Here is a 26,139-nt window from a genome sequence, read left to right as displayed (position 1 = left end):
TTCAAAGCATGACTGGACATGGTCCCTGGGGTCTCCAAAGCTGACTTAGATTGTCCCTTTTATCCTCAAAAATTCTAAGATTTTGTGATCAGCCAAAACTACACAATAAGCATACACCTTTTATGTAAAAATAAAGCCTCATTTCTGAGACTTTCATTTAGCCCAAGTGATAAAATGTTCATTACATTACAGAGAAAATCAAAAGGAGCGGCTGTAGCAACAGGGCTAAAGTACTTCAGGCTGAAATTCCTTCACGTAACATTTCATAATGTTGTGTGAAGTATAACAGGTTTAAGAAAAACATTGAGACAAAAATATAATTTTTTTTTTTTCAGAACATTTGAGAAGATATCGTAGTTACATTATCACCTAGATCTTCCTCATGCCAAGCGACTGTTACAGTACTGCAAATATTAGGTACCACTCATCACCAATGAATGTTATGATTTTAGGAGAGGGACAAATATGGAGAGAAGTTTAAACAGGAACTTCTGGTTTAGAGCCTTGTGAGGGATCTGTAAGATGTTTGAATATGATTCACAAAAGAAACTGAATGTAGCTGAATGAAAAATGTATGTGTATGAATATTCTCGCCCATGCAAATGTTAGAACAAGAACAAAAAAAAAAAAAAAAGAGGAAATAAGATCTGCTCTAAAACTACTCTTTTAGTGATGACTGGGAGTGGTATGAAGTAGAATCTATTCCCAAGTTGAATTTATGCCTTGTAAAGGAAAGAATTAAGATTCATTGGATTAAAGAAAGAATAACAAGCATGATTTTGTAATCTATTGATGAGACACTCGTGGGATACTTGCATTAGAGAATGCTTTTCCTATTTAAAGGGTTGGAATTTCCCATAAGTCTTTTGGAAATAAAAACCCAGCAACATCCAGGGCTTTGGGAAGAACATTTTATTGCTAAGCGTATCTTTAAACAAAATGCAAATAAGAAAAGAAAAAGAATCAAAAAGGAAGAAAAAGAACGGTGAAAAAAGCAATAACATCACAATAACTCAAAGAAAAATTCTTAAGATTGTTCATAAAGCAACAGGGATATGGTAGAAGCCCACATACAGGAATGCACATGTTCCCCAAAAATGTCCAATAGAAACTTACACAAAAAAAGGAAAGTGTAATTGTTTTTTTTCCTCTTAACTTAAAAAAGGAAAGCAAAAAGGAAAGGAAGAAAGGAAATCATTTCACAAGACTCCAAGACTCCAAGAACAGCAATCTTTTACAGACATCAAGATATAATCAACTCTATATAGTTTTGGCCAGTTAAATCATCTAAAATCGTGCTTTCATACCTTTTTAAAACCTGTCTTTTTTTTCTTTTTAGTATAAAAAATAAAAAAGGAAAAAAAGGCTCAACCTCTCACGCACACGCACCACGCACACATACACACTGAAAGTATTTGTTAACATGAAAGCGGCTTCTCTAAGTGTTTGAGAAGGCTGTTTCTTTGAATTTAAGTTCCCATGTGCGTGTGTGTATTTGATGACACTTCTTCAAAGTCAAATATTCATGCGACTTATGAACACCAGCAAGAGTAGATTTCTAAACCTAAACAGCTGATTAGTTTTCATCTGTATACAGAAAAAGTGTACATTTCTGATATTTCAGAGTTCTCAATCCATCTTGTTTTTTGTTGGTTTTCTCTCTTTCTCCCTCATTTGCTCTTTTTTTTTTTTTTTTTTCTTTTTGTATGTGACAGGCATGGCCATCAAACCACCTGGCTATTTTCTATACAGTAAGTAATCCTTTTCACAGTAACTGGGAAAATGTAGGAACCAAACAACCAAATTAAATCAGTTAAAAACAAAAGACATTCCCAATTTAACCATAAAACAGTATATACACCTTCAGGGTATTCATATAGAAATTATACTAGCAAAAAAAATAGTAGTAAAATATGTAAACAAACTTTCAGGTATTTTTTCTTGACACAGGTAACTGTGACAAAGCTAAAACACACGCTTTCTTCACATCTTACGGTTTGCTTTTGTTTTCTGTTTCTTTTTACTCTGTTCTTCAAGAACATTCTTATTCCACATTAAGACCATAACAGAACTTCTGTTCCAGTCGTCCCATCAAACATACCATGATAAATATATCTGTGTGTATATATATATAATATTATTAAATTCCTTTTTCTTTATTATTTTGTGTGTCACAGCAGCTTTATTTTCTTTTATATAAAAGAGAAGGAAAAGAGAGAATAGGGCAAATGGAAAGACATGATCTGAAATGTCAAGCTACAAAATTAAAGTAGTACATATGAAAAAACAGTTTTGTGTCAAAAAAAAAAAAAATAATACATTTTTGCATTCTTTTACAAGTGGTTAACTTTTCATACATTTTATGGGTCTTATCACAAGTTGAACTCCAGTGGTGTCTTTCTGATCTCTTTATTAAACTGATTTTTTATTTTTTTTGCATGCATTGCAGTCAGTCACAGAACTAGAACCTGGAGGAAGGCTCCTTTATTTTTGCATGGTATATTTAGCTCAGAATGACTAACCGTTTCTTAAGCATCCTTTTTTTTGAATCTTCAAATCCTTTTAACAATAGTTTGGCTGTGCTATCACATACTAAGCAATATTCTCAAATAATTCCAATGATTCTGATCAGAACAGATCCAAACCCATCTATTCTTCAGTTCATTTGCAAATCCTGGTGGCAGATCCAAGGGGACCAGCTCTCCATAATTTTCTTCATCAGCACCCATCACATACTTTCACTGCATTGTTAGCAAATAACTTACTGCAAGACGACGGTTTCTAGAGACAACACAACCAGATATGCAGAGTAAACACCATGAGTAGCTTTTGAGTTCATATATGGCAATAGTCTCTCTTTATTTATTATGGATTTTTTTTCTGAGATTTCTTCTCAACACATATCATGCTCCCCACCCCCACAACATTCCTCTCAACCCTTTCCTCCCACACCCAAAAGTAAACAAAATCAAAAATAAAACAACCCAAGAAACCAAACCAAATCAAAATCCAACAATCTCCAAAATCATTTATTCCCCTCCTCCAATCTCAAAAAAATTAGGTGTGCTGGACACAGCCAGATCAGTTTGTTAGATATTTTTTTTGTTGTTTAATAATGTTTGCATTTTTTTCTTTTTCTTTCTTTCTTTTTTTTTTTTTTTTTTTTTTTAAATAACTAAACTGCAAAATTATTGATACAGTCAGGAATCACGAACATTGTTAAAGACTCACTTGGAGATATGAAACAAGTAAGCCATGAAGTCTTCTACTTTTGCAGAAAGTTCAGCGGAGGAGGAGATTTGGAGACGTCCAAGTTCACTAACAGGGCAGAGCTGTATGCGCCATCTCCAGAACGCTAAGTGTGCTTTATAATACATTAGGGCAGAGTTTGCTGACTCCAAGTGATGACTGAGACATTAACAGTCACTGCTGATATTTTTTTTTCCCAATACTTTTTCCCACAAACGATATCTCCTAATCTCGTTCACTGCAATGATTCTGATAGTTAAATCTCATTAAGTATTTATATATTTATATATAAATAAGTATTCTTTTTTACACATAATACTCTTTGTCCTTGTTTTTCTGTTTCTTGTGGCCACTCTTTGAGCTCTGCTGCTTCTCCTTCATGAGCGTGCCGTTGCTCTGGGCTGAGTTGCTGATGTAGTTTCGCGTCTCGTCCACCTGATAGGACCCCTCGTCCCTGTTCCTGTACTTGTACATGGCGTACAGGAGGATGAGGATGCAGAGGGCGGCAGCAGCCACAATGCCGACGACCATCCCCGTTGTGCTGCTCGACTCGCGGACCACCTCTGAGGCCCCCGGAACCCGTCTGATTCCTGGCTCCGTGGGGTTTGCTGTGGGCACATTACGGAACATGGGGGAAGTGATTAGCGGGCTCTTCAGCTTTGTGCTGTCTAGCTCATAGGCAGTGGGCAACGGAAGCAAGACTATGTCAGGCTGGGGTTTGAGCTCACGGTTATTCATTTTGCCGGCTGGCAATTTGGGTACCATCCCAGTCGAGGACGAAGCTGTGGAGCGGATCAGCTCAGGGGACAAAGACGTGGTAGTAGTCCTACCAGTTTCGGAGACTTTGTTAGGTCTAAAGTCCTTGGATTCCCACTTGGGTGCGTGTGCTTTGTAGCCACCTTCGAAGATTGAAGTGGAAAGACTCTTATCTGTTACCAAGGAGAAGGTGGTGTAAAAATCTTCATCATCAGTAGGGGGTAGGTTAGAGTCAAAGGTTTCCCCTGAGCCATACCCAGATATCACCAAGCCATCATCATCACAACCATCGCTGCCTTGGTCCGACAAGCAAGGTAACCCCGCCTCAGAGGTCATGGACAGGGAATCTTTGGTGGTCTCAATAATGGTGAGGAGGGGGCGAAAGGTAGGGGGAAGTGTAATGAAAGGTGCACGAGTAGCAATAGGAGGGATATCTAAAGGGTCTTCTACAAGTAGAGGAATAACTAATTCACCTCCTGGGATGGAAAAGAGAAGAAAAAAAGAAGATTAGTACACATTACTGATACAAGACACCATTTTCAAGTCTCGAAAGGGCGGTACAAGGATATGGGCATTATGAATAAGTGTCAGGGATCAGATTTCCTGCCCAGCTACACTACGGGGGGTTTCTTTGATTCTTGTATCCCACTCTGCTTCTGGCATTGATCAATCGTGTGTTCCATTTTCTTTTACCCTAGCCTATGCTAGGTTTGTGGAGTGAAACACTACAAATTTTTGGGGACTCAAATTTTTGCTTTTGAAGATACTCTCAAGTGACTCTCTGGGCATCAGTTTTTGGCATGGTATTTCTTGAGCAACTGGTTACAAGACTGTTAAAATGAACTATTTCAGACCACCAGTACAGCTATGTCCTCAGGGGGATTTTACTGTTCATCTTAACGGTTTTTCCTCCTCTGGTTCTTTTCATTTAAGAAAGCACTGGTATTTCTTCTCTGATACTCAAGTGTGTTTTCCCTCTGTAGTATTTTCTAAGGCCTTTCCCTAAGGCCTTTCCCATTCATCCGTTTCTTCTTGATTGTTGCCTGGCTTTTAAATTGTGAGAACATTCATGAAAGATAGATATGGCATAAGAACCAGGTACTTACTAGGGTCCATGAAGATACAGAGCTCTACTCAAAGCTTGTTCATTTCTTTTTAATCTTTTTAATCTTACCTTTTTGTTCTACATTAGACATGTCCCTTGCCTTTTGTCTTCTTGGGCTACTAATGTCAATATCATCTTGAGCTTTTGTTCTTCTTTATATCCTTTTAGTATAATTCGATTAAAAGTTAAGAAAATAAATAATTGTGATTGATGATGCAACTAAATAAGCGCTTGGATGACCCAAATTAATTGTGCTTGAATCTGCACAACAGAAATTTCTTCACACCTGCTGATATTCTTTATACATAGATATCAGTGATATATTTTCCCAGCATGGCAGCTAGGTGCCTACAAAGGACTAAACATGAGGTAGACTTATAGCCTACTCTGGAAGTGTAACTTAGCTATAGCTGTAACTTCTGTACCTTACTGAAGTATAACGTGAAACGAGAAAACCAGAGTGTCATTTCTAAGACTGGCTTCTGTACAGCAAAATTGTTACTCATAGCTGAGTAGTTTTGATTTGTCTGTATTTTGTAAAATGAGTGTATTTTCTCTTTTGACCTTAGAAATAATTAACACTCCAGCACTTTACTCTGATATGGAGGTATAATTCATTTCTTTAATTCACTGAGTTGAGACTGCATAATCTTCTGTTAACATGCAGGTTGCTGACACATTTTTAGGTCATTGCTTTTGAAAGTTTGTGTATGAATTTTTCCTTGGCCATTTCTCTTTGGTTAGTCACTTAAGGTAGATGATTTAAATATAAACTGAAGATTTTATTTGATACAATGAGTAGTCATCCAGATCTGTTGGAAATAGCACAAGTCATATTTAAATACTTGTAGGAAAGCATTAATTAATTTGTATTCACTGGTTCTTAAAGAAAGAGATGCAAAAAGAATTTTAGGTTCTAAATAAATAATTCCAGCTTTTACTTAAAGTTTAATAAATTGAAACAGTCAGAATTAACTCACGCATACCGGGGTAGAAATGAGGCTAAAATAAAGAATATGGCACTTTACATATCTTCTTAACACACCTGCATGCAAAGTGATTTTCAAAACGAGATAAAAAGGGCCAACCTGAATGTGCTGTTTAGTTTTTTGAACTTCCTCAGCATAGTCATTCCACTTCTCTTACAGAAAGACAAAGAAGAAATATGTATAGCAAAAAATATGGAAAAAGCAAGAAATTTAATCTGCCAAGTGGGTACACAACATTTTGTGTTTGTGCATTTGAGTTGTTTTTTGTTCAGTGCAAACTGGAGCATGTAATATGATTTAGATATGTCCAGAAGCCCTATCCACGGTCAGAGTGGGGCATATATAATATATGCAAACAGGTGGTCTCAAGCTAATCTTGAAGTATACCTCAGAGGAAAATATCATCTGTGAGTCTGCAATTAAAAATGAATAAAAATATTATAATTTAAGTGCTTATTAAACCAACTTGCATGGATGTGTTATTTAAGTTCCTGAAAGGCAGGTGTAAATAGTGTCCCTTTAAGTGATTTTTTTATTTTTTTAAGATCACTGTTTGCTGTTAAACAACAGTATTTGTCTGTGAATTTCATGCACCATCTGTGACATCCAATTGGAAAAAAAATCAGTTTGGCAGCTTTTAACTGTTCATCTAAAGCTTTGAAGTACCTTTGTTATTAGAATATATTAGCACATGACTTTAGAATGCAGCTCATCTGCCACACACTGAGGCAATATTTTCGGCAGTTTTCTTCTAAAAATGAATTATTCTTGTCCTATTTACAATTAATTTCATCAGAGGAATCAGAAACATCTCATATTTAGTATGAAAATCTTTCTTTTTCTCCCAGTAAGCCTTGAGCCTTGCCTTAAAAGCAGGTAATAGTTCTACAGTTGTGGGTTTTTTGTTTGTTTGTTTTGTTTTTTTAAATATTTATTTATTTATTTATTTCCTGTTAAGGACTTGAGTCAATGATAAAGGCTGCTGCCATCATAGTCATCCTGAAATGTCAAGGAAAGTTGATTGGGTTGATAAGACAAGTGATGTGTCACATAACTGAAGGAGACCAGATCAAAACTTTTTTTCATTCAGCAAGTCTGGTGGAATAACAGGACTGAATCAAGAATGAGTTTTACAGACTTTTAATTTCACATTGGATGGAAGAAGAGAAATATCTTTCATACCAGGAAGACTGGATGAACTTTAACTTATAACTATTTAATTTCGTCTCTGGCTTCATTCCTGTGCCCAACAAACCATACAATTTTTGCTTATACATTAAGGAAAATAGGCTATTAAAAGTCCTTAATTAGTAATCATTCTCCGTTAAGGAGTTCATTTGGTATATCTACTTAAGATAGCATATTTCAGGGGAATAACTAGTAGATGGCTTTATGTGGTGTGGTGATGGTTTGAATGTTTGTTTTTTCTTTGTTTGCAATGGGAAAAACTGTGAGACACGTTGAAGAAGGTAACTTGGAAAAAGCACTCTGTAAATGCCAAATGTGGGCACTGTTTTATTGGTATGCTAGGCACCTATGCAAATCTCATAGTTAGATAGAACTTATAGGTCTAATAGTACACATAGACAATGAACACTTCTTGGGGTATCCAGTTTATAGTTGATAGAGCAGCATCCTGTAAGATGACATGATGAAAATGCCTCTCAGTCTAAAAAAATGAAGAAAAAAGTGCTATCTAAGGATGACAGCACGTGTGAATTGTGAAAAGCTCCATGGAAACTGTGAGAAACATGATCACAAACATCTGCGGGGGGAACAAGTGCAAATTTTCTTACTGTACTTTGAAACAACTGTTACTGATACTACATTTCTACTTGTAAGAAACACAAGAGGGAGTGCGATGATAGGCAGATGATGCAGGGGGTGCCATGGAGGCTCACAGAGTGACAGATGAGACAATAGGAAACTGCCTAGAGCCAGTGAACCCTTTGATGGAGAATTAGTGCCTCTTGCCCAGGGCTCCAGGTTGCTTTAAAGGTAAGCTCTGAAAGCTTTAAAAGACAAACTGCAACATCATTGCCAAGTCTCTTCATAAAGGATTGTCAGACTCTGAAAGGTTGGCTGTGAAAGACAAGTAGCTTTGAGACAAGTGCTTTTTTAATTGTATGAGTTTAAAAAGGGTCAAGTCCTTAATTAGTAATCATTCTCCGTTAAGGAGTTCATTTGGTATATCTACGTCCTGCATTTTAGTCACAACAACCCCAAGACAATTCTACAGGCCTGGGAAGGAGTGGCTGGAAAGCTGCCTGATGGAAAGGGACCTTGGTGTACTGATGGACAATCGGCTGAGTACGAGCCAGCATTGTGCTCAGGTGGCCAAGAAGGCCTATGGCATCCTGGCTTGTATCAGGTATGGTGTGGTGAGCAGAACTAGGGAAGTAATCCTGCCTCTGTATTTGGCATTGGTGAGACTTCACCTCAAGTACTGTGTTCAGTTTTGGGCACCTCAGTACAGAAAGGACATGAAGGTGCTGGAGCACGTCCAAAGAAGGGAAACAAGGCTTGTGAAGGGCTTGGAGAATGTGCCCTATGAGGAGAGACTGAAGGAACTGGGGCTGTTCAGTCTGGGGAAAGGCGGCTGAGGGAGACCTCACTGCTCTCTTCCTGTATCTATAAGGTGCTTACAGTGAGAGCGGGGCTGGTCTCTTCTCACTGGTGACAGGTGACAGGATGAGGGGAAATGACCTCAAGTTGTGCCAAGCTAAGTTTAGGTTGGATATCTGGAAACACTTCTTTACAGAAAGGTTGTTAACCACTGGAATAGGCTCTCCAGGGAGGTGGTTGAGTCACCATCCATGGATGGGTTTAAAAACCGTTTGGATGTGGTGCTCAGGGATGTGATTTAGCAGAGGGTTGTTGGAGTTAGGATAGTATGGTTATGTTGTGGTTGGACTTGTGGATGATCTTTAAGGTCTTTTCCAACCTGAATGATTCTACGATTCTGTGATTCTCTGATTCTATGCTTTAAAGATTTGAATCTCTGGGTAAAACTAAGAAGGAGGCTCTGAAACACCTTGCCTGATGACTGGAAGGTAAGGTTGAGGCAGGTTTAATGTTTCATATTGCTATGTGAATTTGGGCCTTGGATTCCAAACAAATATTCATATGAGGTTTTGACTCTGTGGATGATATGGACTGTTCTCTGGTAGTTAGAGATTTCTTTCACTCCTTTCTACTGCTGGCTGCTGAGCACCAGTTAGCGGTATGCTGTCAGGATTGCTTTTGAATTCCAAAGATTTCACAGGGACTTTTCAGACCTCTGCTTTCTCTCCCAGGCAGGGAGCAGGTAGTTCCCCTTAAGAAATAAGTTTTTTAAAAGCTTATTTTGACAAGAATTAAATGGAAGGGAAACCTATAAAGTGGTTTCCTCTGCAGTGGGTAAGATGCTAAATTAGTCTGCCCATCAACAGCAGCATTACAAAAATGTTAATTTTTGTAATGTAGAAATGTAAAGGAGTAGCATCACTGTGAGAACTGAGGTCTGTGAGGTAGGAACCCTTGTATCAAACAGCCCTATCCTTCTCTTGCCTTTTTCACATCATGAAACAAACACAGTGTGTATATTCCTTAAAAGTGAGCCCTTAAATCTATCACATACACAATTTTCACAGAGTTGTGCTTTTCTTTAAACTACCAAGATCACTGGGGATATAAAAGGTCTACTTTAGCCTTGAAGCTGCCCTGCTTCTTCAGTATGAGTATATTTATAGATATATAATTCATACCTCTGGGGTTGATCTCCAGTAAGAGTTCTCTGCCACTGGAAAACACAGTGTGTTAAAAATTTAATAGAAGCCTTATGAACTGTAAGGATGTTGTGGGTGAGTCATGAACGCAGAGGGCACTAAAAAAGGGAAAAATAAAAACTGAAAAACTGTAGCAGCTGCCAGCTTTCATCTTCACAGCCACAACTGCTTAACTGGAGACTCAGGAAGAAGACTGATAAGAGTATAATGGGCACGCAAAGATGAAATCTTGAGTGGTGTTGATAAGGGACACACCCTTAATGTCTCTTTCTTTTCCAGATGTGTTTGAAGAGCTTTTATATTACATCCAAATTCTGCAGCCAAAGTTCATCATTTGCATTTTATTCTTATGATGTTCCTCTGAAATTTGAATGTTTTTAATATGACATACTTGTCATAGAAAACAATTCCTTACCTTTTCCCCTCGGAATCAAAGCAATATCAGTGCCAATAATTTCTTATTAAATTACTGAGTTCATAAACTTCAATCTAATGGTGTTTTACTTAATTCTCCTTTGAGCTCTCTGAGAATGAGAAGGGGAAAATATTCACAGGAAAAGCAATGCTAACACAAAGCCTAGTAGATGAACCTTCTTAATATTATTTTCTACCTTTGCAGTGATTTAAGTGCAATTGACGGTCAGTAGTAGAGAGAAAAATCTTTCCCATAGTGGAATACTGCAACATTTCACCTCAAATATCTTCTTTTGGTGCACTCAGAGTGATTAAAGCTGTACTTCTTGCAGTGGAGTTGATCATTTTTGCAGGCAGGATTTCAGAGCAAAAGTATTTGGGTGCCAGACACTGAGTTGCTTTGAATCAACTGGAACATGACTTTGTCCATCTCCCATTATTAGTTTGAACTCTCATGATTAATTGGTGACAGCTTCCTACTTGGTCAAATGATTTGTTCTGTTTTCAGCATCAGTGGTTTAAGGGACTTGCGAGTTGAACCTAAGATACCTTCTAAGTACAGTGTTAAGATGCAGGAATGCTAAAAACATGCATGCTTATAAAAGAATACAACCTTTTTTACTTTTACTAAAAGCTCATTTTTGTTTGAAGAAATCAACCCAAACCTCTTCTGAAATTTTCTGAACATGGTTTTCAGTAGGGAAGTATTTCTCAAATGTAAATTTTCTGGAAGATTGATTCTAGTCATAATATGATGAGTGTGTTTACCTGGGAAGAGTACACTTGAGAGTATCAGTTAGATTGGACATTGGGCAGATAATCAGCAATCAGAAAATTAATAGAAATAAAACACTTTCATTAGAATTACATAGGAAAGATGTAGAACTGCAATAAGAAGACCTTGAGAGCTACTGAAATGCTTGAGAAGTCTCATCGGCTTTCCTTTGAAATGAAAACTGCAGCATTGGACTACATACAATTTAAGTATTTTAAAAGAAAGTAGCTTTACTGGTGATTCATTTTGGGAAAGGGAAAGGGGAAAGAAAGCTAGAGAGACAGACTGATAAAAAACAGGAGCAAACTACCACAGGTTCCTTTACCCCCTCCTATGCAGAATGCAATCCGGTAATAGACAATACACAAAGAGCACATAACATAAAAGCAAATACAAATTGATTTAAAAATAAATAAGTGAATTTGTATACTTTTCCCAAAACAAAATCATGTACTAGAAAAGAAAAATGCCACAGCAACAAGATCAGAGAAAGGAAAAAAATAAGTCAATCACTTTATCAGCAAAAAAAAAGTTAAAATCTAACAGAACTGAAAAAAAACGATGAAAATAAAAAAATACCTTTTTAAAAAACTAATCAAAAATACATAAAAATACTTAGAAAGCATACCACATTGATTTCATAACAGTCAACTTACATCAACAAATTGCCCGCATGTTTTTTGGCATGAAAAGAAAAATTTACAAAAGAAAGTTGTGTAAGAATGCTCTTGGACAAGTAGCATTGCCACATTCTTGTAACTTGCTTTTTTTTTCGTTGTTGTTTCTTAAAAACTTTTTTTTAGCAAAATGTTTATTATTTCTTTGTTAATATAATTGTTTTACAACAAAGGGCGATACAGGGAGGCAACAACACATACATCCACACCACATAACATGAAAAGAAAAAAATCTTGCACCTTAACAAATTCAAACTTTTTTTTTTCCTGCTGTTTTTGGTTGTAATTTTTTTTTTTAATCTTATGTAAAGTTGTTAGCATATTACACTTGAAAAATCCTGGACATTTTATAGAATTTACTTCTGCTTGTTTGCATATCTCTATAGATAATGTTTTTTGAAAAGCAACGTTTGTTGCTCTTTTTGCCTTTTTGGTCAATTTGATATATATTTTTTTAAACATTTTCTTTTTTTCTATAATTTTTGTGTGTGTGTGTTTTAAGGAATGGATGACTGCACATAAAATTTTAACAATGCTAAAGAAAGGGGAGGTGGAGGGGAATTATGGGAAGAAAAAATGCCTAGGGTGGATGGAGTGGGACTGTAAAAATCTATGAGTGTACTACACAGGAGATGAAGATGATGGGAGTGAATGTGTAAGTCAGTTGCCATGTCCATGTAAGGGCGGTACGGAGTGATCTAGCAGCATTAGAGCTTCTGGCTGTAAGGAAGGGATGGGCAATATACAAAAACAAATGAGCATATTCATGCCCATCAACAAAAAGAAAGAACAGAACTCTAACATTGACAATCTCACAAACCCTAAGCTGCAACTTCTTCAACATGCAAGTTACAAAAAATTAATAATTATAGTATTAATATTTACATTTTCATCAAGTGTTCTCAAATTATAAAAACAGTTTAAACTTTTTCCTACTAAAAATAGCAGTAAAAATACATAAACTAATAATAATAATAATAATAATAATAACCAGAGAATAAAACCAAAAAAAAAACAGGAAACAAGTATTATGCATTGGAATTGGAACAACTTCATCTGTAGCTACTCACAGCTTCTTTCTTTTTTAAGAATCCCATCTCTGAAGTCCATCAGATTGATATGAGTACTCTCAGTAATATGAGATAGTCATTTCTTGAGCACATCAAATCACTGTTTCAAATGTAATGACTGTGTTGGCACACCCTTTCCCCACTCAACTTAGCTTTTGCATTCAGATTCTCTGGAGAATCTCGAACATACAGCTGTGGGATTCTGACAGTGAAGTAGTTCCATATTTAAAGAGGGAATTAAAGGGAGAAATTGCAGAAAACAATTCATAACTCTTTTGTTTTTGTTTTTCATTATTAGATTAGAACAAACCAAACCTAAGATAGAAATTCAAACATTGAAAAGAAATACATCAAAATATAACTATGTAGAGATATACTAAAAAAAAAAGCAAAAATGAAAAAGCACTTTGTTCCCAGTAAGAAGGGAGATAAGAATGATTGTGGGGGTTTAAAATTTTATTTTTAAAGAAAAAAATATTCCACACACTTTCAAAGATGAATGAACCAGATGCACACATTGAAAAGGAACAGACAAAGCAGTCTAGGGGCACTTTCATCATTTGGACGTTTATTTTTCCTTAAGAATTTGATTTCTTACCCTTCCCTCCCTCTCTCATTTAAATTTGTTTTCAATTGTTGGCCAAAACCCCACTACCCTCCAATGTTGCTTTTTTTTTTAATACATCTTTTATTTTTCATCACTTCTTTTTAAAATAAACATGGAGAGGAAAAAAAAAAAAAAAAAAAAAAAGGACGTGCAGTCTGGATGTACGTCATAAATAGACATAGAAAAAGATAGAAGAAATTGGCTGAGATCGACAAATGGGTTATATAATAGCTTAATTTTACTGTAGGATGTTAATAATAATGCATGCTTAAAGTAAGTTGCATTTAGGGAAAGTAGAAAAACAACAGCAAGCAAGGAGTGGGGTGGGTGAAGGAGGGAGGCTGGCGGGTGGGGGGGGGGGGAGGATAATTCCATGCCTCTCCAGAAAGGGCAAAGCACATTCCAGCGGGTTCTCTGCATTTCTAGGTGATGTCAGAACGGGACAAGGGTCTTAAGCTATACTGGGACATATATTTTATCCTATGATATTATATTTCTATAAAATACTACAACACATAAGAACTCCAGACTCCAGACTCCAGTATTATTTTGGACCTTACTGTCTAGTGTATTTCCAAAATGAGCTATTTTTTCTCCTGGAGTGGGACCATGGGGCTTATTATTCTAAATTCTAATCAATGTGAGTAAAGGGAGAAGAATTCATTCTTACATATAGACACTATTGTGCTGGAAAAGGTGATTGCTGCAGTGAATATTTGTTGACAGTGGTGAGCAGTTATTCAGACATGCTGTCTGTGGCCAGTGCTGGGAGCCCACTGCTGCTAATAGGATATCAGAATCTAGGTCAACTGAGCCACTTACTGAGTTAAGTATCAGCTTGGTATGAACTGTCTGAAGGAACAAATTTGTCATTGGTGTAAGTGACAACTCAAAATTGCAAACAATACAGTTAGTAATATTTGGTACTAAGTCTATATGATTTTGGGTGGACAAACATTCCAAAGTTACCATTAAGACTGAGTGATCAGTTGCTGCTGTAATACAAAAGGATTTACAGTTCAAGAAGATATTGCTTCCCAGTCCTATCTAACTCGTATTTGAACTCATTGTCCTAGATGGGTCCTCGGGTTCCTTTCAGTTTCCCCATCTGATGTCCATATTTACTTTGTACAAAAATCATTGCTGTGACAGCAGAGTCCTAAAAAGGAACTCATGGTCCTAGGAAAACAGTCTGTTTTTCTTGATGTTTTTGGAAAAGCCAAACATTTGGACCCGGTTCATGCTGAATCTCTCCAGGAGATGGGAAAAATGGGCTGAAAGCTCTGTACATATTCTTGGTTTCCACCAGGAATACCCATGTGATCACTCCATTATCAATCTTAAAGGTCATGATACCACTGGTCAGTGGAAGTGGGAGGCTATCTTGAGCTTGAAATATCTGGAAAGAATGGGGCTATCTACCGTGTAAATATGGTCAGTGGTACTTTTCTATAAACACAGTAGTAACAAACATGTAGGATGTTTCAGTATCTATTAACATGAGGGGCAATAGTAGCTCTAAAGCAGATGAGAGATCAGTATTAATTTGGAGGAAAATGAAATAAATATAAATAACACAAAAAATAAATAGTCCAGTTACTGAAAAGCGTCTAGTTCTGAGAGGAATTGTATGAGAATACCTTTAATTCCTACTTCGGAAGTGCTGAGGTTGTGCTGAATGCCAGCACAGCTGGAATGTACTATGCCTATTCTGGAAGACTGTACTGGAACTATCTACTGCATCCTCTGGTAATCATGTTAAGAAGGGAAGGAGTTCAACCAAAGAAGAGAAGACCTGGTCAAGGTAGTCTCTGGGACAGAACACGTGGGTTATATGAAGCAAAACATTGGACTACATAGGATACTTTTGTGGATTCATTTGTGCATCAGAAAAGACTGGCTACACAGACCTCAGTGGGGATTTTTATTCGGTCAGATTTCGAAGTTAGTGTCCCTGGACACCACTTCCTACCAGGATTCTCAGCCATCTGGTTTAATTGTACTTAGGAAGTTTCACAAAGGGCATTTCAGCTTTGAATTTTAATCAGAAATTTGTCATGACTTGCAGCTGGATTTTCAGAACTGTGAAATATCCCCCTTCAACATGTTAGAACTGAATGCCTTCTCTTTGATGCAAAACAGACTGTAAGGCATGGGGTATAGTTGCCAACTGTGCAGACTATGTCAGGCCACTTAAGTAAATATTTATGCCCTATCTGACGATAAATGCCTAACTCTTTGCATAAGAGACTGAAAAAGCCTTCTACTGCCTAAAAGATCAAAAGAAGTAAAGAACCACAATTGGAGCCAGAAGCATTTAAAGAGATGACAAAATTTTGAAAAGGAAATCTTTTGTGTCTAACAAACATTAAGAAGATTTGAACAGTGTTAAGCAATTTTTTTCCCACTTGGTCAATACATAAACTCTTGAACAGAAACATGGTGTTTTGGAAAATGTGGGTCCAGCATTTACTGCTGAACATAGAAGAAAACTTCTCAAGTCCTTTGAAAACTCCAGCTCATAATAGCCAAAAGTAGATGTTCCAATTTGAAAATTGAGTTCCAAATGTTCCCACATGAAGCCACACAATAATAATAATAATAATGAGCCAGACAATACTTTATTACTTAACATCTAGCAAATTATTCCTCAGAAAAAAAAGTTTTAAATGTGTAACTAATGCAGCCTTTTGTATTTTCAGACTTTCAAGAGTTACAGGCCTCTTATAAGGATTGAGTCAAGACAGTAGAATTTTTCAAATGAAAAATTCCACGTTCAAAAAAAGGAGGTATTTTTGCAACAAGTCCCTTGTTCAGCAGATTTGATTGCACAATTATGTTTTCTCACATTTTGTTCTCAAGCTTCATTTCCAAGAGCTACTGATGAAGGTAATGAATACTACCCTGTGTGTTGCACATCAAGACTATAAATATAAATTAGGATCTTGGGCTGCATTACTGTCTCTGAGTTCAGGCTAACCTCTGAGACTGCCACTATCCTCAGGCTCCGTCCATCTGATGGTTCATCCATTACCTGACACACTGAACATCACACTGTCTGTGTTCAGTGCACTGCAACACAACTCTATCATTATATTTTGTTACTAACAAACACCAGTACCAGGTGCTTCTTACCTAGTTGTCCAGCAGCATTGTCAATGCCTAGGATTCTCTACTGGCCTATGTGCACAGAATAATATAATCAAAAGTTCCTCCTTATTTGAGATATTTTTCCTTCTGTGTTTTTCTATGCAAAAATTGCAAAACTAGGATGAGGAGCATGCATTTCACTGCAGTGCAACCAGGTCTTCCAAACTGCTGCTACTTTCTGTATCAGGCAGCACCCTCTTGGGGTCAATAAGAGCCATACACTTGGGCATGGATACTAATGACATACTTTTAAGTAGCTGATATTGTGAAAATATCAGTGAAAAGAAACACATAGAGAAGTTTCTCTGAACTGTAAACTTTATTTTTTCTCTAAAATTTTTACCTATAAAATAGCAAAAAGATCATTGTTAGCTATGCATCTCCTTTTAACTTCAGGATATGTTGGCAGCATTTTCTCCTCTGTCTAGAACATAGCAAGAATATATGTTAAACGAACAGGTAAGAGGAAAAAAAGCCCAGCAAAAATGTGCAGTTCAGGCATATGTCTGCACACCAAGGAAGAGAAGAATCTTCCCAATTTTAAATTATTTCTGCATAAACAAAATACACAGCCTGGTTAAGAACAAGCTATCGTGATTTAAAAAAATTAGTCAATTTGTTGTACCATTTCCCTTTCACCAGCCATTTGTACTAGCAAAATGTACAATGTACAATGTACACTAGCAAAAACACTCTAAGCCTATGGCTGTAGATGAAGCTACAAAAATAAGAAAGGTAATGTGCTAAGAGAAAGTCTACATAGGCACCACTGACAAAGTGCCACACACCATCCTACTTGGTTTTGTGTGTAGGTATTAATAATTAGTGGGGCTTCTTAGCAACAAGGAGCTAGAAATAAATATGAAAACACAGGTATCAGAAGCTAAGGAAATCAGAGGGCTAAACTGCCACAGCTTTTTGAGGCAAAGAATTTTTCAGGTATTTACTGTAAGCTTATTATCTTTCCACATTCTGAACCAAAGAGTGTTTTGATGCTTCCAGAACTAAGAAAGTCATCCAGTATCACTGGCCTGAATGAATTCTTCCTGTGGAACTCAACCTTCTCCTCTCTTTCTCCTCCACTCCTATGCCTTCTTCTCCACTCAAAAGTGTCTGAGTGCTTTTCTGAAAGACTGAAGATTAACATTTGTAATCAGCCCAGCTACACTTTTTTATGTAAGCTATACTAATTTAGTTCTGAAAGTTAGTCATGAGGGAAGAAGTCTTTCTAAATCCTAAGGGATTTTACAACCACAAACCAGATCCTCATACTAACAAATTCAGTAGCAGAACTCTGTCCAATAATCTGAGAGCAGGAATAGTTCACTGTCTACTGCTGAAATCCATGTAGCAAATTTTTCCTGTGTATTTATAGCATCCTAAAATGATTATATGTTTTTGCTTACCTACAGACAGAAAGCAGCACAGGAATCTCAGTGTCTCTTGCTTTCTTCAGTGTATACAACTGCAAAGCATCAGCTGAAAATGCATGTCATCGGTTTGCTAGAATGCTAGTGAATATTGCACAACCACCAAACTCTTTCCTTATAATTATAACCCAAGAAATTTTGAACTGTCATACAATTTAATACCATCATTTGGAACGGTATGGAAACTGTTGAGTCCCAGCCAGAGCCACTGATTGAGCACCTGGGGAAAAAGTAAGCCCTGGGAATGGAGGTGAAAGTAATTCATTCATTTGTGTGACTGGTAGGGCTGGAGCCTGGCTGCACCTCTCTTAGACCTCTTTTAAAGATCTGGGGAAGGATCTCTTTTTGGAGGTCCCTCTTTGGTGAAGTTTTCCCTTATGAACCTAGAATCTTCTGATATGGATGAGCAATCATCTTCACTTCCATTATAGCGCTTTTCTACTTTACAGGTCATTCTGTCATGACACTTCTGTTGTAATGCCTTTTCCATCAAGTTGATCTAATTGCTGCAGTATCCAGACTGCTTCCAGTATCCAGGAAAAAAATCAACACAACTCTCAAGTATGCTATTTAAGGGATTGCTGGCTACATTTGTATATAAAATGTATGTCTTAGAATACTTACAGAAGATATGAATAGATTTTAGAACTTAGGAAGTATTTAGGCTTGGGTCTGGTCTGAAAGCCTAAATCCTTAAAGAGACTAGAAGTATGAAGTATGTGGGGATATATCATACTGAAATACTTGATGCAAACATTACATACTTAGCTAGAATAAAATTATTTTCTTATGTGTAGCTAATTTGTAACCATATAAAGACCTATATACTTCATGAATGCTATTTAGTAGCTAATCTTACTCTTGACTCAACATTATTCTCTGTGCGTGTTGAATATGCAAGTTTAACAATATTATTTATTCCTACTACCCTGTCCATTTATGCACAATTACTCATAAATGTACTTTAGCATTTTGGTTCCTTAACAGGAAGTCAATTCACGAACAGGAACCATCTTCAGTGCATACTTTTACTCACTTGTATGTTGTTCATCCCTCTGTTAGCATATGCATGTTATCTTTTCAATTTCTATAGTTTATCCAGCTATAAGTGACTCAGTGACTCTCTTGCTTTGTGTGAAGAATATCAGAAATGTAGAAGATACGCTGTTAGAAGTCTCTCTTAAAAGACAGTTTCTCTTACAAACAATTTAAGTTCTTGCAATGCTGAAGTACTGCTCCTACTTCTGCCCTCAAGATCTCCTCTTTTAATATTTTAATATTCCTTGGTCTTCTTACAGGCATAAATCAATATGAAGAACATCCTGCATTTGCAGTTTGTTTGCAGAGATAGCTACCGTGTTTTTGTCTTGGAGTTGGTTTTTTTTGTTTGTTTGTTTTTTTGTGGCAAGACCAGAGAAAAATCTTGTCCACTTCTTGGATGGCTGAATAATTCAGGATCATCTCAGATATTATTATCCTCTTTCGCAAAGCAGGCTCATTTTATTCCTGAGAATACATGAGAAATGGTTACTACAGACTTTTAAAAAGTACCTTCAACAATACATACGCTGGACTAATGAAATGTGCATTATAAGTTGGGACGTAATGAATGTGCATTATAAATAGGGACGTAATGAATGAGGATAAGTTCAGCTATCAGAAATGGTAACAAATTCCATCTAAAGACAAAACACTATTTCCTTGGAAATCATGTAGAAAAACTGGTAACTCAGAGACTTAAAAGCACTTTTTACCAGGGATGGGTCCAGCAGTACAGCCTGGTCATAAAGTTATTGTGCTTTGGGTTTTGGATGTCAAAGTATGTTCTTTCTGCTTTGGTTTATCTTGGAGTAATGTTCTTTCCATATCAAAAGTGAAAAAAACCAAGCCCCAAATTTTTGTGCTAAATGCTATCAGGGAGTTGACTAGGCTGGACAAAATCCTGAAGAATGCTGAGAAAAATGTTTAACTAAGTGCCAGCTTCTGCAATTACAATGAATTAGAGAAGAAGTATTAGAAAATTTTGACCCTGCTGTTCTGGAGTCACTGGGACTCCGGTATCGAGGATAAGCCCTTCAGTCTCCTCCTCAGCCAAGTACAGGTCGAAATGTTCCTCATAATCAATAAAAGAATTGTCTCATAGTCATGCTGAAAAGTCTGAACTGAATTTCCCATTATCAGTAAAATGAAGTGATACCTGGTACTCTGCGTTTCAGTTTAAAACCTTGTTACCTGTGAAGGAAAAATGTTACCGTACTATTGCTCTGAGACTGTTACTGATGAGAAGATCACTACCAACCAGACTGCTTAAAGGATCTAACAAATACCACTGGAAAGTGGTAGAAAATCTAGGTAGAATTTATGATATTAAATAGAAATTATTAAAGCCACAACTCTTCCTCCAAGAAACTAAAGAAGGGAATATCAACATTCTGAGCAGTATGTTAGGTGGTGTTCTTTCACACCAATTCATAGAATGTGAGATGCTCTTTCCTTTTGATTGTACTAAAATCACCGAAATCCCCTTGAGACCTCAAGTAGGAGTATTTGGAGACGGAATGGCTATGACTAATAATCCGTGCTTTGAAGTCAATTTCACCAGGCAGTACTTATCATTGCATCAAAATACAATGGTGCTAACTAATGTATGAACTATCTAGCTCTGAAACACTGCAGGGGTTGTAATGCAGCTTTCAACATGTGAGCTAGTTCTGTCTATCATCTGGAAAAGACAACAGGGGATACTACTGTGATCCAGGCATTTTGGGATGGAATTTTGGCAGGATTTTTTGTTTGTTTTAACGGGTAAGTTTAGTACAAGCTGGGAAGTGCAGGAGCATAAAGAGAGAGAGTTGTTTTTGCAGATTTCTTTTTGAAAATTCAGGATTACAGTGGTGAAAGACTGCTGCAGGCAAGTTTGAATCCTCTTTTTCTACACAGTGAACGACTGGAATAAACTCTACAGTGATTCAGAAGCCAAAGCTTTAAGCTGTTTATCAGAGATTGCATTATAGGAAGAAAGTGTCTGGGAAGCGTGTTTGCTTTGTTTGCACAACAGATGGGATTAGAAGAGAAATATGTCATTGCAAAAGTTAACCTTATTTAATGTTGATGATAATGATCGTACTTGGGCTCACTTCAGAAGGACATTAAAGATAGCATGTACATGAATAAAGCGGATGAGCTGGACACCAGAGACACTAAGGTCTTTATGAACAAAAATCCAGAATGTCTGACTTCTGCTGCTGATTAATTCTACTCACCAGTAAGCTAGGTGGGTTGACATCCTCTCTCCCTTATCTGTACACCTTGATAAGGTAAAATATATCCCACTTTCACAAGTGTTTATTCGTTCTCTTTCTAACTAGAAATAATTTGGCTTTTTTTAATGAAGCAGCTAATATTCCTAGGCTGTTGCTGGTCAGATTGCTCTTGAATCACTATTTAAAGGGATATATAGTTATACACTTGATTGTATTCACCGTGTGGCTGCTTATTGCATTGCCTGAAATATTTCAATTTTAAAGTTATTGTTAGGAAATTAGCTAAAAGAAGAGTTTGCATAGTTATTAACCGTCATGTCTCAGCTTCACAATTCTGTAATTCACAGGGGCATAACAATCATGAATACCTGTGAAATGAAAGTTAACTGCAAGCCAAGTCTAATAGGATGGAATGTTAATTAATAGAAGCTAAAAAAACCCTTATCATATTCAGCTTTCCTCTGCTATGAAATAAGATATTTTACTGTCAGATTTTAATAGGAAAGTCTATTACTTTCTCATAGACTCTAATTTCCTTTATCTGTATAAGCTACAAAATTTTCTCATGAAGTTCTTTTTTTGCTGATGAATTTGTAAGTCTTATTCATGTTCTTACTGCAAGTGATGGTCTTCAGCACAATGAGAACAGAGATAGAATGGAAAATATTATGTTAAAAGAACAAACACTTTATTTGGGTAATTCTGCTATTGGCAAAACCTACAAATTTAAACTTTCTGAATGAATTAAAAAGCTATTTAAGTTCTAACCACAATGCCTTGAGGTTTACTGGCATATTGTGGTAGTAGCGTACAGCACTGTTTTGAAGTTAGAAGAAAAGTTTCACAGTTCACTCACTATAAACATTTGGGCCTTCTTGGCTCCCTCTTTGCCTTCTGAAAAAGGGTGCTAAACATGGACAGGCATATGGACCAACAGTATTCTGAAGGAGAGCTGGCAATCTTACCAGTCATTCCCACTGCCTAAACAATGCATTTAATGCTTTAATTGTAAGTGTAAGGGCTTATTTCTATTACCTTCCACTGTACTGAGTTATTCATCAAAATTGAAGCATGTCAGAAGCCAAATACTCAAGTGCTTGATTTCAACATGTTAAACATGTTGATGTTTAAAGCATGAAATGTTAAAACATAAAGATGTTTAAACATGCAGAAGACACTTTCCTCAATATTTAATTATTTCAGGTGCCTCATTCCTGAACCTGTGAATGCCCCATGTTTTGACAATTTTGTCTTTGGCTTTTTATTGGCTAATTATTCCATGCAAGAAACTGCGAGCTTCCATTGGCACACTGCAACCCCATCCTAATTTCATATTATTAACTTATTTAAATTCCAGGTAATTTAGTAGTGGTAACATCAGCAGAAAAATAGGGGAAAAGGGAACTAATGGGCAATTGAAATATATAACTACAAAGAAAGGCAAGAATTCAGAATAAAAGTACTAGGCTTTGGAATAAGATGAAAGCTGCATGTGCTCTGTCTTCATAGGAAGGGAGTCAGTACACAGGGTTAACTGGAGAAGAACTTATTTCTGCTCTTTGACAGATTTACCTTTCCTTTAAAAAAAAAAAAAAAAAAAAAAAAAAAAAAAAAAAAAAAAAGCACTTTGAAAACTCTGCCATGGGGTTCCATGCTTATTATATCTCAGTGGAAGCATTTTCAACTTTAAAGCTGGAAATAGATCAAATATTTTTTAAGATACTCTTCACACCAACTCTCTGCCAACTCAGTTTGGGATCTGAGCATTAAGTTCAGGTCTCCCATCATCATCACTCATAACTAAAGTCTGTAGGTCAAAGTGTGCCCTTAACAGCCTCGGAGCTACCCTATTGCCTTCAATAGTTTTAAAGAAATATTACTAACTAAACTTCCCAATTGGATGTGTATAAATTATTTCACCAATGAAGTGAGAAACAGACTGGAACCTAGCCTCACTCCTAGTGCCTCATGGGCTCTGCAGGGACCAGAAGGATAAAAAACCACTAAAGCCAGTGGACCAGACTCTAAAAGCAAACATAAATGTCAGTGAAAGAGAGAAAAGACTTTAATTGTTTGCTTATCTACAGCACTCAGGTATAGCCACAAGTGAGATAGCTCCTTTTCATTACAAAAATCCATATTTGTTAAAATAATAATTTTTTTTCAGAAATATTTCCTCCTGTTTTGCAAACACAATCTTTCTTTTAAGCTCAGTAATAAACTTCCATCCTCTGTTACACATCCTACAAATCCTCCATGCATCTGTCAAACTTTATGTATCTCCCAACTAAAGTTTGTTAGTGAATCACCAAAGAAAGCACCTTTCTAAACTCTCTGATTTCAGTAACTATAAAGCGGTACAATAGTATTCATCTTCCTTAATAAAAGGCTATTTTGATTTTGTAAATCAATTTAGTACAATGCAAAATATATTCAGTCTGAGATAAACTGTGCAACTGTACTAATAGTACATTTCTGGTTGAACACAATACCAGCCATTCTGGATGAAGTGTTCTGTCAGATCTGACTGAGACAATCTGAAACATTATCAAGTGCAGAAATGAAAAGGGAAGTTGCAGTGGCTTACTTCAAAGACAGTGCATACTTCCTAAAAAAGCAGGCTTCATCTCTGCTCTCTTTCAAAACATTAATAAGTAGAATATAGATGTGCCAACTGCGCTTAAAAAAAGTAAATGAAAGTCAGATGCTGCCTGGTCTCAGAAAATCAACAGGCATGTCCTATGTATTAAAACCATGTAGAGTAAAATAGAGCATTGTAATAAAATACAGTAAAAATGTGGATGATATGCACTTCATAAGAACAAACTGAAGTAGTCAGCAATTGAACTTTGAAAATGCTTTGGCTAAAGCCTTTACTGTATGTCACACTGTATAGAAATAGTTTATTTTCATACTGTGATTTGAATCTGGATAATCCTATATAGTGATTTCTTTTTTTTCCCCCACAAATACCTATAGCAACTTAGCTAAATACTATTTACTTTCATTAATCCCTGTGAAAATGGAATGTGCTCAGTGTTTCACAAGATCAGACTGCCAGATTTTCCAGCCATGTAGCTAATGTAATTAGTGATTATGCATGCATGTGCATACATACAGGAATTTACACACAATTTTTTTTTACCACAAAAATATCTCATTTGCATCCAGATTCCAAACTGCTATGGAGAGAGCCAAATGCTGACTACTTTGTTTTCCACAACAAAATCAACATGACTTTCCTAATCACTCTACACAAAAGGCCTGGACAAGTTTTTTAAAGAAGTAAGGAATGCACTGAAAAAGTTCTGCTCTTGGTATTTTACACTTACTATCTAACTTAATCTCTCTGGAATTCTTTGTGCAGACAGAATTTTTTCGATGCATGAAGTGAATTTCGCAATTCATTTCTTCTGTTCTGATATTCAGTCTGGTGAACTAACCTACATTTGAAACTTAAGGGACTCACCTGCTACAGTTTTACTCTGATAACAGTGCTACTATGCATTATTGCTAACTTCCATTGGCATTAAAGTAGCAAGTGTATAATTTCTTAGAGTAGGCTCACAGACCTGAGATATGATATACAGTCCATCTCCTAGGGACCAATACAGAATATTACCAGCATCTGCATTGAAAGCTATTTGCTAGAAATATCTGAAATCTGTCACCATATTCTGGAACTGAAGAATGATTCCTTTTATATCTATGCTTACATACATATAATTGTATGTATATAGTTGTATTTAAATATATACTTATGTATATGTATACATACACATGTATATTTCCCATAATTCTTATTTCCAGCCTCTTTCCCAGAACTCCAGTCAGAGATGTAGAGCTCAGATTTCTTGAATTTTATAAAAGGAAACTGAATTTGTCATCCTTTAATCCTCTATTGCAGAGAATCTTTCCTTCAAGCCAGACTCTTAATTTTCAGAACTCACGCTGTATAAGCAAAGGCTTCACTGTAATGGAGCAGAGAGATAACAGTGCCTCTTTACATGGCTTTGTCACTGCTACCCCTGAAATGATGTGTATACAGCTCTAAGCATTTCATTACTGGGAAAGAGCAACACAAGACAAAACAAAAGAGAAAACTGATAAAGAAGTGCTGTTCAACAAGGAACAATGATCACTGCTCTAAGCTCATGTCTGAAATCTTTAACTTCACTGTAGCTAGCTCATTTGTCTTATTCTGCATTTGCTTAAATCTCTTTTGTATAAGAAAATTAATGTAATGTGACATACCACAGTAAAAGCTGTCATTGCCCTAACATGACTGGATCCCCTGAAAAATGACCTCATGGAGTGTGTATCTGACAGAAAGTTCAAGAAATCTGTAGGATCAAACTGCAATCTTTGTTTAAAAGTGAAGGAGAGATTAACTGAGGTTTGAATGCAAAAGAAGAATTAAGATTCCAAAGTCTTATTTCAAGTCCTGTCATTCATACAGTCCTTACGGCCTTGGTCCACAAAAGGATTAACTATCTCTTGTCAGCATATAAATCTAAAACTTAGACCTCTGAAGCAAGGGCTCAGCTGCACTGATATCCACAGAGTTCTTCTCAGATGCTGGATAAAACATGGCAATAAAGCTACAAGATTGGACATCCAACATGCAGTCATTTCTGGGATCCAGCTGCTGAAATATTTATTAAAGGTGTAAATGGCATCAGAAATCAAATCACCAAAAGTACAAGAAAGAAAATTGCTTTTATAGGAATTTTAAGGCAAAAGCAGTAGGTATCAATATCCACTGATATTCCATCATAAACTGGGGCCTTCACAAAATGTATTTTTAAAAGATGTATGGATGCCTGTTGCCTCATTTGGTTCTCAGCTCCTTTAATTAATGAGTATGGAAGCTAAAAAAAAATTTAT

The 26,139-nt window shown here is 36.4% G+C and overlaps 1 protein-coding gene across 16 annotated transcripts in view; it reads right to left on the bottom strand.

Moving 5' to 3' along the window:
• Positions 1-897: 897 nt before the first annotated feature.
• The window catches only part of NRXN3 (neurexin 3), a 943,812-nt gene continuing 918,570 nt past the window's right edge, over positions 898-26,139 (bottom strand). For 9 of the 16 annotated variants that reach the window (XM_052693470.1, XM_052693471.1, XM_052693477.1 and 6 more), the window contains 2 exons: positions 3,232-3,857; positions 898-2,781 (listed from right to left, as the gene is read on the bottom strand). In XM_052693470.1, the coding sequence (XP_052549430.1) occupies positions 3,556-3,857 (302 nt within the window). In that variant the 3' untranslated portion in view covers positions 898-2,781; positions 3,232-3,555. Of the gene's footprint in view, positions 2,782-3,231; positions 4,482-12,003; positions 12,453-26,139 lie in introns of those variants that run through there. The other 7 variants (XM_052693468.1, XM_052693469.1, XM_052693475.1 and 4 more) reach the window with 3 other exon arrangements.

The sequence above is a fragment of the Tympanuchus pallidicinctus genome, unplaced genomic scaffold (genome assembly GCF_026119805.1).
Source record: "Tympanuchus pallidicinctus isolate F22 unplaced genomic scaffold, pur_lepc_1.0 scaffold3, whole genome shotgun sequence".
NCBI lineage: Eukaryota > Metazoa > Chordata > Aves > Galliformes > Phasianidae > Tympanuchus > Tympanuchus pallidicinctus.
This window is presented reverse-complemented; position numbering and strand designations above follow the sequence as displayed.